Raw genomic sequence first — 15,671 nt, 5'->3', positions numbered from 1 at the left:
TTACTGGCTGATTAAAAAACTGGTGTGGAAGCTGGGCGTGGTGGCGCACACCTTTAATCCCAGCACTCGGGAGGCAGAGGCGGGTGGATCACTGTGAGTTCGATGCCAGCCTGGTCTACAAAGCGGAGTCCAGGACAGCCAAGGCTACACAGAGAAGCCCTGTCTCAAAAAAACAAAGGCATGGTGTGTTGCCATTGGCCCCTAGTGCAGCAAGCCTACCTGGCTCAGGTGGGCCTTAGTGTGGCCAGGGGCTTCCAGCTTCTATTCCACGTTGGTTCTGGGGCTACCATACCTGAAAAGGACAGCCAACAAGCCACAGACTGGGACTGCACTTCCTGCCTTCCCATTTATGACATCAGGTCAGCACTTGTCTTTCCACAGCACTTTGGTTTCTGTGAGAGGACCAGTGCGCTGAGCACAGGAGGAGAGAAGGGGCAGAGAGGGGTGAGGAGATGACCGCGTCCTTGTCTCTCCGCAGTACGCCCAGCAGTGGAGCCAGTACTATCAGAGCCAGAGCCAGTGGCCGCAGTACTACGGGAGCTACGACTATGGAGGCTACTCGGGCAGCACGCAGGGGGGCGCCAGCACACAGTAGCAGGCCGGGCCAGCTGCCAGCCTTGCCTCCGAGGCCTGTGGTGCTGGGGACAGAGCTCTCCCAGGGCGCCTCTCTAGCCCACTTCTCCCAGAGGGGCTTCTCCCTTCGTACGGGCCAGGCATTTTCCCTCTGGATTCAAACAGGCAACAGTGACTTCTGTCCTCTCTTTGTCCCTCCACCTGCTCCTCTCCTGCCTTTTTAACTAAAGAATCCTCCTCCTGTCCTTTGGTTGCCTAGTGAGCCACAGTGACTGGGGAGGCCCTGCCTGTCTGCCCCTCCCCACCCAGCTTACCCCTGCCTTCCCAGACTCTCATGCAGTTGGTTGTAAATTCTTCCAGGAGCTGTTTTACTGTCTACTTTTCAGGATTTAAAAAAAAAAATTCAAAAACTTAAAAAAAAAAAAAAAAAAGTTTAAAAAGCAAAATGCAGAGGGAGGAAGCAGTGACTTTTTTTGGTAATTATGCTTTTTTTTTTTTAATTTTTAGAATTTGTCTGTTTTTAATGTGGGTCAGCCGTTGATACTTTATCAAATAACCATTTCTTTGCTGAGTTCAGGTAACCGAGGAAGAGCCACACCCTCGAAACAAAACAACAAAATCACCTTTAACCTAACTTTTTATATGATGTCTGAGTCCCCCTGTAACTTTGCACACAAGCGTCTGTGTTCAGTTGGATTGTAACTGCTTTTTGTACTTGGAGAGAGTGTGACTATTGAACTTGAAACCTTTTACTCCAGGAGTCTTGGTAGTTTCTGGTGGGTTTAAGTGGGTGAGGGGGTGACGGGAAGGTGGGGGTGGGGCCAGCTTCCCTTTAGACCCTGAAGTTCCTCCACTACCCCTGCATTGCTTTTTCCAGGTGCCAGACCTCCAAAGTTTTACAGTGGTCCCTTTGAGTACTCTCACTGCCCCTCTACCCAGGTATTCTAACCAGACTTTTAAAACTGCACTTAAAGAGATGTTTTGCCCTGTTTTGTTTTGTTTTCTTTCAATAAATGACATGGCACCTCCTGTCAGGAAGGAAGCAGGGTTGAAACCCTGAAGTGTTGTTGCAGTTGGCCTTTAATTGGGATGGGAGGCCTTCAGAGCGGAAATGGCTTCACTCCTTCATATAAACAAGATGGTTCTGTACCTTGCACTGCCCAGATGCTGCTCGGGCAGGGGACGGGCAAGCGGGACCTGTAAGAAAGAGACCAGGCTGCTTCAGGGCCATCCCTGGGTGTATTGGGGATAGTCCTACCCATAAGGCCTGTCCTGGATGCTGCTTTCAGGAAAGCTCTGCGCTGCCTCCCATTTGTTCCTTCATCCTGGACAGTGCTGGGGACCCTGAGCCCTGCAGAGGTGGCCCTAGCCCCCACCCCACTCTCCGGGTCTCCAAGGAGTACAAAATGTAAAGAGTGACAGCTCTTAAGTGTTTAAAGAGACCCTGGAGTAACGGAAAGCCTTTTCTGGAGAAGACGAAAATGGAGGTTGAGCTTTGGGGTTGGACTCTGTAGTCCTCTCGTTTCTTTGCCGTGCAAGCCCACCTCCCTTGCAGGAACTGGGGGTCCTTTGAAGGGACACAACCTAGCCAAAGACACAGGCCTGTATCCCAGTTCCCTCAAGGCAAAGGCAACAAGAGGGCTATGCATACAGGGCTTGAGGAGGGACCTTGTTGGCACCTGTCAACTTGCTCTGGGAGCTGCCAGGGAGTGGGGGTCCTCGCTGGCCCGGCATGTGCTGGGCAGGAGTGCCCTCTGCTGGCCATGCCTGGGAATGCCGCAGTAGTTGTCACTAGGCCTTTCCTTATCTCACTTGCAAGCCTGTTTCTAGATTAATGCACCAGCTTCCATAAAGCGTTCCCCAGTTCCTTTCCTTGGTCCCCCTCCCCAGATGCTGTGTGCACTGATGACTAGCCTCACACGTGTCCTGCTTTCCGAGACAAAGCCTTGCTGTGAAACCCTGGCTAGCCTGGAACTCGCTAAAGATCAGGCTGGCCCAAAACCTCAGTGATTTCTCTGCTGCTGCCTCTTGAGTGCTGTTGACCCTGGCCGTAGTAAAGCATTACAGCGCCGGGATTTATCCATGCCAGCCAAACTGTCTGAATACTTTTTGTTTTCCAAGACGGGGTTTCTCTGTGTAACAGAGCCCTGGTTGTCTTGAACTTGCTTTGTACACCAGGCTGACCTCGAGCTCAGAGATCCCACCGGCCTCTGCCTCCCAAGTGCTGGGATTCTAAGCCCGCGCCGCCAGGCCTGGCCGAGATGCTTAACTCCTCCCCACCGAAAGCCTCCGGCCCAGCCTGCGGTGGGCTGGTCCCCCGAGCGCCCATCTCCACAGCGAATTCCCTCAGCTCGTTCCTCACATCTGCAGGTTTTCTCCTTGTTTGAGAACACAAATATATTCTCCCTGACTTCGTCTCACGCTAGCCACAGGCTGGGTGTGATGACCGAGGAAAAGTCAAACCTACCCAGAGCGCACTGGTGGGTGCGACGCCCTGCAGTTGTGCATGCTAGCCCCACTCCCATAAACTTCCTCTAGTCACATAAACAGCTTTTAGCTAAAGAGCATAGGCGAGCTGCAGTTCCTGGAGGACGCTCAAACAAGCCCCATTCCAAATACTAGCCGCGTGAGCACCCGGCGTGTCAACAGTCCAAGGCCACGCCGCTGGTTTCCCAGTTTGATAGGCTGAGGAGACCCTGGTTGCTGGGGGCGGTGCTACGCATGCGCACAAAGAAGGACCAGCTTTGATCCGGAACTTTGGTGCCTGGGTGCAGCTGAAATACTCGGCCGGATACACTAGCCGGAAGTGACTACAGGTGCCTAGGGTCCAAACTGGCTTCCGCAGCGCGCTGCGGCGGTTAGTGAACCGGAGAGAAGTGTTATGGAGACCGTGGCGGCGGCGGCGGAGAGGAAGCCCGATGATGGTGAGGCACTGGGCAGGCGCAGGCGCCGGGAGGGTGCTCGTGCGGGTGTGACCGGGATAAGGTTCCGGCAAGCGCAGAGGACTCTCTAGGAAGTCTGACCTCAGCTTACCGGCACTTTCAGCCCTTGTTCCACTTTGGGGGTCAGATTCTTGGGCCTTGTGGCTGGTGCACATTTCCCTCCATTTTCTTCGAGATGAACCCCTTTCCGTATCCTAAACTACCCCATTTCTTAACCATGCCAACGCCTCAAAGCAGAAATAAACTCCACTGCAAATTCTTCCAGCCTCAGATAGCGTTTCACAAGTTACCTTTCCTGGCCAACCAGAGTTGCTCTGCGCCCCCAAGCGAGCTCTCTTGTCCCCTGCAACCAACAGCTCCCATTGCGTTCCAACCCGCGTCCTCCGTGCCCCGCAAGGTCTGCAGCCCATTCTCCTTGGCACCTTTAGTGCCTTTCACTTGTCTCCTGCCTTCCCACAGGCACTGCCTTGGTGGTGGTGGTGGTGTTTTTTCAGTCTTTTCCTATAGTTAGGCTGGCCTCAACTGCCATCCTCCTGTCTCAGCCTCCAAGGTGCTGGGCGTGCAGCCCCACGCCACCATACCTGTCTGGTAGTCTGATGTGGGGTGAGGTAGAGCTGAAGCCATCTGGCAACTAAGAATTGGGAGTTCCTGAAGCTGAATAGCAAGTTACATGCTCTGCTTCTGCGTGTTCCAGTCTTTGATAGTTTCCAGTTATGGTGGCTCACACCTGGAATCCCAGCACTTGGGAGAATGAGGCAGGAGATGAGCCTTCTGTTGGTTGGTTGGTTGGTTGCTTGCTTGCTTTTGGTTTTTTCAAGACAAGGTTTCTCTGTGTAACCTGGCTGTCCTAGAACTAACTCTGTAGAGCAGGCTGGCCTCGAACTCACAGAGAGCCACTTGCCTCTGCCTCCCAAGTACTGGGATTAAAAGTGTGCGCCACCACTGCCCAGCTTGTGGGGGAGGGGGGTGGAACAGGGTTCAGCCTTGAGTTTGAAGCCAGCCTGGACTACATAGTGAGTTCGGTCATAAAATGAGACGCTGTAGAGTGAGGTCCTGCCTCAAAAATAAAACATTTTCCATAATAATATTGTATATATCTTTTAAACTTTTTAGGGCTCAATCCTGGGTCTGATGAATGCTAATTATACTTGCTCCCACTAAGCCATACCTCCAAGACGCAGTGAGACAGGCCTCTAATCAGGAGCCTGAGGCAGGAGGATGGGAAGCCCAGGTCCTGAGGAGCTTATTAGTGGAATCCTTGCCTAGCATGCCTGAAGCCCGGGTTCAGTCCCCAGCAGCCCTGTATACACTGCTTGTGATGGAGGAGGCCTGCAGCCTGTAGTCTTAGTACTCCCACGTATTTTATCAAAAGAAAAAAAAGCCGGGCGTGGTGGTGCACACCTTTAATCCCGGCAGAGGCAGAGGCAGGCAGATCTCTGTTGAGTTCAAGGCCAGCCTGGTCTACAAAACAAGTCCAGGACAGCCAAGGCTACACACAGAAACTCTGTCTCACAAAAAGAAAAACCAAAAGAAAAAAAATGTACCCTTTGGCCCATAAGATGCCTTCCAAACATCTTGACTTCTCCAGAAAGTCTTACACACTGCTCGCCATTTTCTTATCCATCACTCACCACAACTGGATCTTTATTCTGCATGTGTCCCAGCGTGACCAGAAGCTGGGTATGTTAAATGAACAGAAATGAAATCTGATCTTAGTATTACCAGACAGAAACCAACCACAAGGCCTGGCTCCCTCACAGGCTCTAGGCTGTTTCTTGTCCCTTCCTGTCAGAGATGGCTTCTGGCACTTGTTGGCTTGTAGCCACTGCACTCTGGTCTCTGCTTCCACACTCATAGCACCTGTGTGTGTGTGTCTGATCTCCTGCAGTCTCTCAGTTTCTTTTTTTTTTTTTTTAATTGTATTTGTATGGGATCTTTGGCTATTTGCATGTCTGTGTGCCATGTGTGTGCCATGTGTGTGCCTGATGCCCAAAGAGACCAGAAGAGGGCGTCATGTCCCCCGGAACTGGAGTTACAGATGCTTGTGGGCTGCTGTGTGGGTGCTGGGAATCAAGCCTGGGACCTCTGAACGCGCGAGCCATGTCTTCAGTCTTCAGTGTGTCTTGTTACGTTTAGGACAGTTAACCTAGAGTAATCTCTTACTTTTCTTTTCTTGTTTTTCGAGACAGGGTTTCTCTGTGTAGCTTTGGCTGTCCTGGACTCACATTGTAGACCACGCTGGCCTAGAACTCACAGGGATCCACCTGCCTCTGCCTCCTGAGCGCTGGGATTAAAGGCGAGCGCCACCACCACCTGGCTGTCTTTGTTTTTCTGCATAGCCAGGGAAAGCACCTACCACGTTACATGTTCCTGTTGATTAATTAGGCTCTTGGCTGTGTGCAGCATCACCGTGGAACCTCTTGCTCCCCAGGATCTGTCTAGGACCTAGAACATTGCCCAGAACACAGTGGGTGCTCATGATGTGAGCCGTGAATGTGCCGGCATCCAGCCGCCTCCTGCCTGAGCCCCTCCCCTGATGCCCGGCCAGCCTTTAACTAAAGACTCCTTTTGACTCGCAGACTCTGTGGGGCCCAGGTGTGTGCACTGGGGGGAGCTGAGCCAGACCTCCATTCCATCTGGAGCCCAGGACAAGGAGGCAGCCGAGAGCACGCCAGGTGTCCCCAACAGTGACACTACGCCACGCTTCCCCAACGGTGACACCTCGCAGGCTGAGAGCCCGGCCGTGAATGCCATGTTGCATGCCATCGCTGCCAGCCCCCTGCCCGTGTGCAGCCAACAGCAGGGTGAGCCTGACCTGACCCAGCGGGAGAAGGTGGCCATCCTGGGCCAGCTGTATCATGAGAAGCCACTGGTGTTCCTGGAGCGCTTTCGCACAGGCCTGCGGGAAGAGCACCTAGCCTGCTTCAGCCACCTGCGCGGAGACCACCGTGCTGACTTCTACTGCGCAGAGGTGGCCCGGCAGGGCGCTGCCCGACCCCGAACCCTGCGCACCCGCCTGCGGAACCGGCGATACGCTGCCCTGCGTGAGCTTATCCAAGGTGTGGGGGGATGGTGGGTAAGAGGACACAGGTGAGGGGGGGGGCGCTGAAGCAGAGCAAGATAGACAAGGCATAAGTACAGGAACGGAGGAAAAACCCTGGAGCTAAGTTTTGAGACCAGGAGACCAGAGACAGAGTGACAGCAAAGCAAGGGAGAGAAAGGTCAGCGGACAGGTCCTGGAGAAGGAAGCAGGCACAGCGCGAGACAGGGTCAGAGTTCAACAGGTGACAGAGTGGCACTTGATGCACTAAATAGTGCCAGGCTGTCCTTGAACCGAGTTCCCCTGCCTCAAGCCTTTCCAGCACTGGCAGAAGTGGCATTTCAGATGGCTCTGGACGACACCACTACACACAGCTTTGTGGTGCTCGTTTGCCACTGAGGAGCAGGCATTCCCATCTTCCGTAATGCACAGGAAGCGCTGTGGGACCGAGGGTGAGGATGTATGTGTAGCCTGGGGGACACAAGGCTGCCTTGAAAAAAAAAACCACACACACAGGTAAGGCTGGGTGTGGTGGTGCACACCTTTAATCCCAGCATTTCGGGAGGTAGAGGCCAGCCTGGTCTACAGAGAGTTCCAGGGCAGCCAGGGCTATTACACAGAGAAACGCTGTCTTAAAAAAAAAAAGAAAAAAAAGGAAAGAAAGGAAAAAGAAAAGAACACAGGTGAAAAGCCTAGAGGAAGAAGAGCCTGGTGTGGTGCTTTATACTGTAACATTCAGGAGGCAGAGGCAGAATGATGTCTGAGTCCGAGGCCAGCCTGGTCTACATAGTGGCGCGGGCCTGGGTTATATGACTGTGCTCAGCCCAGGCTGTATACTCAGTGCCCCCTCAGGGACTTGTAGGCGGCTTTGTCATGTCACGTACCTGAGTCGCATACAAATGTACATAGCTTACGGGCAGGTCACACGCATACATGCCTGGACACGCGCGCTCACACCCACCCCACCTTGCCTCTTCCAAACAGGGGGCGAGTACTTCAGCGACGAGCAGATGCGGACCCGAGCCCCACTGCTGTACGAGCAGTACATAGGCCAGTACCTCACACAGGAAGAGCTCAGTGCCCGGACACCAGCCCCCCAGGCCCCCCAAGTCCCCAGGCCCGGCTCCCCCGGCACACCTGCCTATCCGCTCTCCGACCTGCTCTTTCAGTCCTACCAGGAACGGGAGCTGCAGCAGCGGCTGCTCCGGCAGCAAGAGGAGGAGGAGGCCTGCCTGGAGGAGGAGGAGGACAGTGATGAGGAAGGTGAGGACCCCCAGCAGGGCGCCCTGCCCCAGGCCTGTTCCCCTGTGTTGTATCACCCAGCAGGGCCCCAGCCTGTGAGAAGAGACCTGATGTCTGGCCTCGCCCGCTGCCTGCCATCTCTTTCAGTCTTCAGAGCGTGTCACCGCCATTGCCCCAGTGTGTGTCCCAGGAGGGCAGGGGCTGGATAGAGGACGGTAGCCAGGCCACACTCTACCTGTCTCCACAGACCAGAGCTCAGACAAAGACTCGGAGGCCTGGGTGCCTGACTCGGAAGAGAGGCTGATCCTGCGGGAGGAGTTCACCAGCCGCATGCATCAGCAATTCCTGGATGGCAAAGATGGGGGCTTTGACTACAGGTGCCTCCCGTTCCTGGCCCAGCACCCATGGCCCTGAGCCACAAGCAGGGCCCCCCCATCCTCAGAGGGCCCCTCCTTAGTGGTGCTAGAGGGCCCTGGAATAGTTGCCCACCGTGGGTCCTGGTCAGTCACTCTGGAGGGTTCAGATCGATGGGCTTGGCCTAGCCTTGCCCCTCTCTGAGCCTTTAGCCTCTTTGCCTATAAGCAAAAGGGCAAACCGAGGTTTGGTTGTTGTTGTTTTGAGAAAGGGTTTCTCTGTGTAATAGCCCCAGCTGTCCTGGAACTCTCTTTGTAGACCAGACTGGCCTCAAACTCAGATCTGCGGGCCTCTACATCCTGAGTGCTGGGATTAAAGGCGTGCTGCCACACCCGCCAGGACAAACCGTGTTGATAAAGCACTGAAGCCCGGTGGTGCACACCTCCATCCCAGCACTTGGGAGGCGGAGGCAGTTGGATCTCCGAGTTCCAGCCCGGAAGACATGATGAGACCCTGTCTCAGAGAAAAAAAGGATAAAAGATAAATGGCAGATGGCTGTCACTTGAGCTGTCTCTCCCTGTGATTTCACCTGTGGCCTGGCAGCTCCGGGCCCAGCCTGTGACCTGTGTCCACAAATAGCTTCCGTGGGACAGGGATCCTGAATACCATGCCATAGGGTCGGGTCCACGCGGGATCCTGCATCCACTGAAGCTGGGGCCACCCAGGCTGTGCGGTGGGCTAGCCCTGCTGCTACACTACGTAGCCCCAAGGACATTGGAAGTTCCAGGGGCCCAAACCTGTGCCCTCCTTCAGGAGGGCAGCCGAGACGCAAATGTGTGCCACAATCAATGTGTGCTTTTGTACATCCACTGTGTTCAGACCGTAGGGTTAAAGCAAAGGACAGGTGTAGGTAGCCAAGGATTCCTTGCCTGAAGGAGACCCTCTCCTCTGAGGGGAGACAACATCCATTGGTGACGGAGCTCTGAGGACAGTGCAGGGGACGGGGGCAGTGTATGGTCACGGTGGGGTGGCACCTGAGTGGTCTGCAGGGAGCAAGGGGCGGGTGCATGCTCCTGAGGTACAGAGGAGCCCAGTGCTGGGGCCTCAGTGACTCAGGTCCACAGTAGTGCAACTAGGGCTGGGGTGGCCATGGGGACGATCAGTGGCTCAGTGTCCTTAGAGGCAAAACCTGAGAAGCCAGCAGGCCCTTTTAGTTACTACACCTTCCGTCTGTCAGAAGTGCCAGCCTTTTTCTCTGTGTCCTAGACTCACTTTGTAGACCAGGCTGGCCTCGAACCCACAGCGATCTGAAGCCAGCCTTTTTTATGTAGACTGGTTGGGAAAGCACATCTTGGATCCAAAAGGCCCAAGTGCACCAAGGGGATCAGCTTCCCAGGCCTGGTCCTCCCGCGAGCACTGACAGCTTTCCTCCCTGCAGCACGGTGGATAACAACCCTGACTTTGACAACCTGGACATCGTGGCACGGGACGAGGAGGAGCGATACTTTGATGAAGAGGAGCCTGAGGATGTGCCCAGCCCAGGACCAGATGGGGACTGACGCCTCCTCCCCTTCCAGCCAGTGACACGCCCTGCCTGCCCCCCAATAGGCAATGATCACAGGCTGGCTCAGTGACTCAAGGGCTATCAGGGCAGGCCCTCTGGGCTTGGCCCACCTCAGACAATGCCCCCACTTCTGTTTATGGGTTCCCATGTCTCCCTGAACCTGCCTATCATCCCCCACTTTTTTTTCTTTTTTGTTTTGTTTGTTTTGTTTCCAGACAGGGTTTCTCTGTGTAGCCCTGGCTGTCCTGGACTCCATATGTAGATCAGGCTGGTCTCGAACCCAGAGAGATCCGCCTGCCTCTGCTTCCCAAGTGCTGGGATTAAAGGTGTGCGCCACCGTGCCGGCCCTGTCTTTTCTATTTGAGATAGGATCTTGCTGTGTAATGCTAGCTAGCCTGTTACTCGCTTTGTAGCCGAGTCCTTCTGCCTCAGCCTACCATGCGCTGTGCTTGTAGGTGAATCACCATGCCTGGCCTGCCTGGCTTGTTCTTACCCCTCCCCCACCCCATCACTGCTCCTTCCTTTTACTTCCTAGATTTCTAACTTCTGTGCATCCACCCTTACTCCTGTCTCTAGTGCTGTGGGTGCTGTGCCCTCAGCAGGGCCCTGACAGTTACCTGGTGTCACACGGACGCTGCCATGGAGCTCAGCGTGTCACACGGACGCTGCCATGGAGCTCAGCGTGTCACACAGACGCTGCCATGGAGCTCAGCGTGTCACACGGACGCTAGCATGGAGCTCAGCGTGTCACACGGACGCTGGCACGGAGCTCAGCGTGTCACACGGACGCTAGCATGGAGCTCAGGGTGTCACACGGACGCTGCCATGGAGCTCAGGCTGCACCTGGTCCTTAGCACAGCTCTGGGCTTCTCCACCTCTCTGTGCCCATGTCCTACACTGAGCACCTCTTCACGTCCCCTGAGGTCCCCTCCCGCTCCTGGCCTCCTCCTCATTCATTTCCCTTTCTCTCTGGCCCTTGCTGTCTGTTCCTGCCTCAGTCTTTAGGCCTCTGGTTCTCTGTCTCCTCCCCCAGGCCTGGCAGCCAAGGGCAGTAGAAGCCTTCCCTGTGGGTGGGGTCAGGGGAACCCAGGTGGCACAAGCCTCCGCTGCTCTTTATAGATGCTGGCTGGCTGGGAATGGTGGCAGAGGCAGAGCTAAGTACCACGGGGCCAGCCTGACTGTAAGAGGGGGACTCCCCCTGCCAGCCCCCCTTCCCAGCCAGTTTTCCCTTTCTTCACTTCCTCCACCTCCCTCCCTTGTTTACACTCCCCAAATACGCGCAGGCTGTTATCATGGGTCTTGAGTCATCACACGCACAGACACACAGCCTGCCCCCGTGTCCCTCCCCCCCCAAAGCCGGCCACAGGGCCCGCCCTACAGAGCCCCCTGCTGCCCTGGGCTAATGAGAGCCAGATGGCTGCTTGTGACTCAGCCCTGGCCTGTGGGAACCCGGCTGGCCTACCTTCCCATGCCCCACACCCAGCCCCTGTGGCCCCAGCAGACACAAGGGACCTGCCACCGGGAGGAGAGGGGCTAGCATGTCAGCCTGGGGGGCCACGCTACTCGGAGACAGAATGGTGGGGTCTGCTCTGGCCGCACCTGAAAGGACCTTCAGGACTGCTGCTTTGAGCCAAGGTCCTGCCCTCCGGGTCAACTACACTCACCCAGAGAGCCCCTGGGGGCACAGGTTGTCCACATGAAGACACTTAAAAGTACTCAAAGAGCCTCAGCAGCTCAGTCTGGGCCAGACCCTGGGTGACAACTCCTGACAACCCTGGAACCGCACTGTCAACTGCCACTTGTCACAAACGATGGACGGAAAGGGCCCAGAAGTAGCCACGTGCATCTTGAGACCACCTGGCCTCCCAGGCAGAGCCAAGACTGGAACACAGCCTGCACAGCAAGTGGGCCACCCGATCTGGACAGTGGTGGAGATGGGGAGACAGACTTCCTTGTGTTTGGGAGACTTGAAGGTCCAAGTATTGTAGCACGTGATATGGTGGCAGGTGATAAATGCTGGCACAGCCTCTACTCTTGTCCCCGCCAGAGGACTGTGGTCCCCTCCCCCCGCCCCCCGGGAGTGCTCTTTTGGGGCCTTGTGTTGGCTTAAGTGTTTTCACAGTTGACCAGCGTCCTGTCCGATCATTAAATGTATTTAAGATAGAAACTGTCACCCATAAATCTGTTATGTAACTTTTTAAGAGAGCCGAGCCGCACAGCCATTGAGTCAGGAACTGGGGTTAGTCAGATGGTTCAGTCTGCAAATGAGAGACAGAGGTGGGGCCCCCGGCCACAGGGACAGGGATTAGATGAGACAGGAAGAAAAGGTGGAGACAGAGGAGGGGGCAGAGGCGGCAAAGGCACACCCTGCCTGAGCAGCCCCCATGCTCGCCGGCGCCTCCGATCTGGGTCCTGAGGATGGGGTGGGCGGAAAGGCTGAGTCAGAGAGGGAGAGCCCCTCTGTGGGCATCCGGCCCCCACCTCCATGTCTCCTGTCTGCCCTGCCCTGGCCAGGTCAATGTTGGCACCTACCCCCACCTCTCTGACTCTGCCCCCAGCCTCAGCTCCTCTCTGGGGAGGGAAGTTCCTGCCTGCCCACACTGTCTTCATTTTCTTCCTCTCCCATCTGTAACACCCCTCCCCCCTCCCCCCATCCCCCCCCACACCTTATGACTCCCACCCTCCTCTCCTTTTTCTCCTGGGCTTCAGTCCCCAAACACTTGTCTATCCTTTGTCACTGTTGTCAGTGGCCTGCCCCCCACCCTGCCCCTCCCAGCCTTCACCCTCATTTTTTCCTGTCCCTCTCTGCCGCCTCCTGGTCCATGTCCTTCCCTGTCTGTCTCCCAGACCCTGGGAGATCCAGGTCAGAGCTCCACTGGTGGCCCCTAGGAGCCTAAAACGAGGGGTCACCACCTCTCCCCCCACCCACAAGAGGACAGCGACGACGACGACACTGCTGGCCCGTCTGAGCAGAAGGAAATGTCTGTGCTGTAGCCTGGTCACCCCCCACCCCACCCCCGGACCTGCTGGGCTGCTGCCGCCCCCCAGGACTGGGGCCCGAGTAAACAGCAGCGGGCAGCCCGGGGATATTTATACCAAGGCTGGGCGTAAGGCCAGTGCCCACCACAGCCCCTGCCCTGCCCTGCCCGCTGCCACAGCCAGCTCTGAGCCAGCGTGGCACCCGCCAGCAAAGGGACACCGCAGACGGGCTCCACTCAGCACAAAGGCCAACCAGCACTGGTCATACAACAGCCAATGGCTTCACAAGATACAAAGTTTGCAAACACCAGCACAGTGCAGGGTCCCCCAACCACCCAGTCCTAATGCTGACACCCCCAAACACCCTCAAGAGTGACCCATACAATTAACACAGTAAAGCCACCAGCCCACAGGTGGGTACACCAGTGCTGGCTCCACCTGTTATATATAAAAAGTAAAGATTAAGGAGTGATGATAAAACACAAGGTAGCAAGCAGATATTATGAGCATGGGTGGGGGGAGAAGGAAAGGGGGAAGGGGTAGCCCAGAGAGAGAGAGAGAGAGGGAGAGCCAGGTGGAGGGTCTGTCTTTTATATGGCCCTGGGCAGGGCCACGCCCCCGTAGCAGGTAAGTGATGACATCACAGGTAGGAGGCAGAATCCTAACATCTGCTTACAGATACCCACCCTCGCTGTAACCAATCTCAAAGGACACGCACACCTCAAGGCCCAGGACAGCCTCTCACACAGACACCAAGAGCCACACCACGGATACAAACTGTGAACTACGTGTTGGACTATAAACAAAAGGCAGCAATCATAGAATAGAATGCAGCCCACTGGGACAGGGTTGTGGCTTGGTTAGTACAGTGGGCTTCCTTTTCTTTTACTTTCTTTCTTTTTTTTTTTTTTTTTTTTGAGACAGGGTCTCTCTGTGTAGCCTTGGCTGTCCTGGACTCACTTTGTAGACCAGGCTGGCCTCGAACTCACAGCGATCCGCCTGCCTCTGCCTCCCAAGAGCTGGGATTAAAGGCATTTCCTTTTCAACCACTGCATAAAACCTGAAATCCTAGCATTCTAAAGCAATGGATTGCAATCTTCCTAGTGTTGTGACCCTTTAATACAGTTCCTCACATTGTGCAGATCCCCAGCCATAAAATGATTTTCGTTGCTACCTCATAACTGTAAATTTTTCTAACATAATTTTACTGTTATGAGTTGTAATGTTAATATCTATGGTTTCCAATGGTCTTAGGTGAACCCTGTCAAAGAGTCCTTTCACCCCACCCCCAACCTCAGAGGGGCCTCACCCCACGGGTTGAGAACACTATTCTAGAGAGAAACAGGACAATTAGGAGTTCAAGTTCAAAGCCAGTCTGTAGAGGGACATTAACTCAGAACACGGCTGCTCTGGCAAAATATCACAGCCAAAGATCTTCCAGGTCTGTGGGATCCGGCTGGAATACAAACACGCCTTTAATCCAGGAGGCACAGGCAAACAGATCCAAGTTCAAGGCCAACCTGGTTTATAGAGCAACTACCAGGTAAAGAAAAGCTTAGGCCCAGGCTGGGTGGTAGTACATGCCTTTTGTTTTTGTTTTTGTTTTTGTTTCTCTGTGTAGCCCTGGCTGTCCTGGACTCACTCTGTAGACCAGGCTGGCCTCACACTCACAGCGATCCTCCTGCCTCTGCCTCCCAGGTACTGGGATTAAAGGTGTGCGTGCGTCATCACCCACCACCGCCCGGCTGGTAGTACATGCCTTTAATCCCAATTAAAGGTAAGGTTCGTTTGTAGACGGAAGCACGCATGTTTGAAAAATGCTGTCTAATTGAGTGGCAGAAAAGGTGACGAATCAGAGAAGATTTGACAGAATAGGATACGCCCAGCTCTCATGAGGAAAGGGAAAGGGAGAGAAAAGGGAAGCTACTTAAGGGCAATGCAGAGGGGGAGAGAAAAGAGAGGGAGGAGGGGGGAGGGAGGGGGCAGGGAGGAAGGGGGGAGGGAAGAGGGGGGAGGGAAGAGGGGGAGGGAGGAGAGGGAGGAGGGGGGAGGAAGGGGGAGGGGGAAAGAGGGGGGAGGGAAGAGGGGGGAGGGAAGAGGGGGAGGGAGGAGAGAGGGAGGAGGGGGCAGGGAGGAGAGGGAGGAGGGAGGGCAGGCAGACACGGGTGGGGGGGATTGATTCACAGTAAGAGAGAGACAGGTTGCAGAGAGAGCACTCAGATGAAGAGGGAAGGAGGAGCCAGAGGATTAGAGCAGATCGCCGAGTTGGTTTTGAGGCCAAGCAGAGCAATTAAGGGGCCAACAGAGAAGCCAGATTGACTACGCCAGCTGGGAGAAGAGTTTGAGCCAGAACAGCTGAGCTGAAGCAGCCAGCCCAGAGCTCAGAAAGAACAAGAAAGGCTGAGGTTAGTCAGCAGTAAGTCTCAGAGGCTGAGCACACTCTAGGCCTAGGTTAGATTACACTGAGGCTAAAGGCTAGAAGCTTCCAGGACTAGGCCTAGGCCAGCAGAAGGAGGTAGTAAGCCTCCCAGATGACAACAATTGAGCCAGGAAAATGAGTTACTTCTACACCGGCCTGTGCTACATGTGACTCTGGGAGGCAAGGACGTGACTAAAGTATAAAAACTTCTTCCCTAGCATACATGAGGCCCTTGTTCCAACTTTAGCGCTCTTCAGGCAGAGAGATGGCTCCGCAGTTGAGAGCACTTGGGGCTCTTCCGGAAGACCAGAGTTCAGTTCTCAGCAAGCTCCCTATCAGCTGTCACTGTGGCCCCAGAGGACTCTGCCACCTCTGACCTCCACTGGAACCAGCACTCACACTCTCTCATATAATTAAAAATATTGGCCAAGTGTGGTGGCACACGCCTTTAATCCCAGCACTCGGGAGGCGGAGGCAGAAGTAGGTGGATCTCTATGAGTTCGAGGCCAGCCTGGTCTACAAAGTGAGTCTAGGACAGTCAACACTACACAGAAGGGG

At 55.0% G+C, this 15,671-nt stretch overlaps 2 protein-coding genes and 1 long non-coding RNA gene across 5 annotated transcripts in view; 2 read left to right on the top strand and 1 right to left on the bottom strand.

Moving 5' to 3' along the window:
- HNRNPUL1 (heterogeneous nuclear ribonucleoprotein U like 1) overlaps positions 1 to 1,634 on the top strand; it is a 33,279-nt gene extending 31,645 nt beyond the window's left edge. For all 3 annotated transcript variants that reach the window (XM_084770898.1, XM_084770897.1, XM_084770899.1), the window contains exon 15: positions 479 to 1,634. In XM_084770898.1, the coding sequence (XP_084627024.1) occupies positions 479 to 595 (117 nt within the window). In that variant the 3' untranslated portion in view covers positions 596 to 1,634. The remainder of the gene's footprint in view (positions 1 to 478) is intronic.
- A 1-nt stretch (position 1,635) lies between these two features.
- LOC311591375 lies at positions 1,636 to 3,209 on the bottom strand. The gene is made up of 2 exons (XR_014777092.1): positions 3,041 to 3,209; positions 1,636 to 1,770 (listed from the first exon to the last, which is right to left on the bottom strand). It is a non-coding gene; the product is annotated as an uncharacterized lncRNA (long non-coding RNA).
- Positions 3,210 to 3,329: 120 nt separating this feature from the next.
- Positions 3,330 to 10,053, top strand: CCDC97 (coiled-coil domain containing 97). Its single transcript, XM_084770908.1, has 5 exons — positions 3,330 to 3,497; positions 6,095 to 6,574; positions 7,540 to 7,818; positions 8,045 to 8,174; positions 9,590 to 10,053. The coding sequence occupies exons 1-5, from the start codon at positions 3,455 to 3,457 to the stop codon at positions 9,708 to 9,710; spliced, it is 1,053 nt and encodes a 350-aa protein (XP_084627034.1). The 5' UTR covers positions 3,330 to 3,454; the 3' UTR covers positions 9,711 to 10,053.
- Positions 10,054 to 15,671: the final 5,618 nt, after the last annotated feature.

Source organism: Acomys minous (genome assembly GCF_964271855.1).
Source record: "Acomys minous genome assembly, chromosome: 20".
Taxonomy (NCBI): domain Eukaryota; kingdom Metazoa; phylum Chordata; class Mammalia; order Rodentia; family Muridae; genus Acomys; species Acomys minous.
Note: the sequence above shows the minus strand (reverse complement) of the source record. Positions and strands in the feature narration are given on the sequence as shown.

Coding starts and splice junctions, on each gene's coding strand:
- CCDC97 (XM_084770908.1), top strand. CDS start 3,455: ATGGAGACCGTGGCGGCGGCGGCGGAGAGGAAGCCCGATGATG. Junction 6,575..7,539: donor CCTGCGTGAGCTTATCCAAG/GTGTGGGGGGAT, acceptor TCTTCCAAACAG/GGGGCGAGTACTTCAGCGAC. Junction 8,175..9,589: donor GATGGGGGCTTTGACTACAG/GTGCCTCCCGTT, acceptor TCCTCCCTGCAG/CACGGTGGATAACAACCCTG.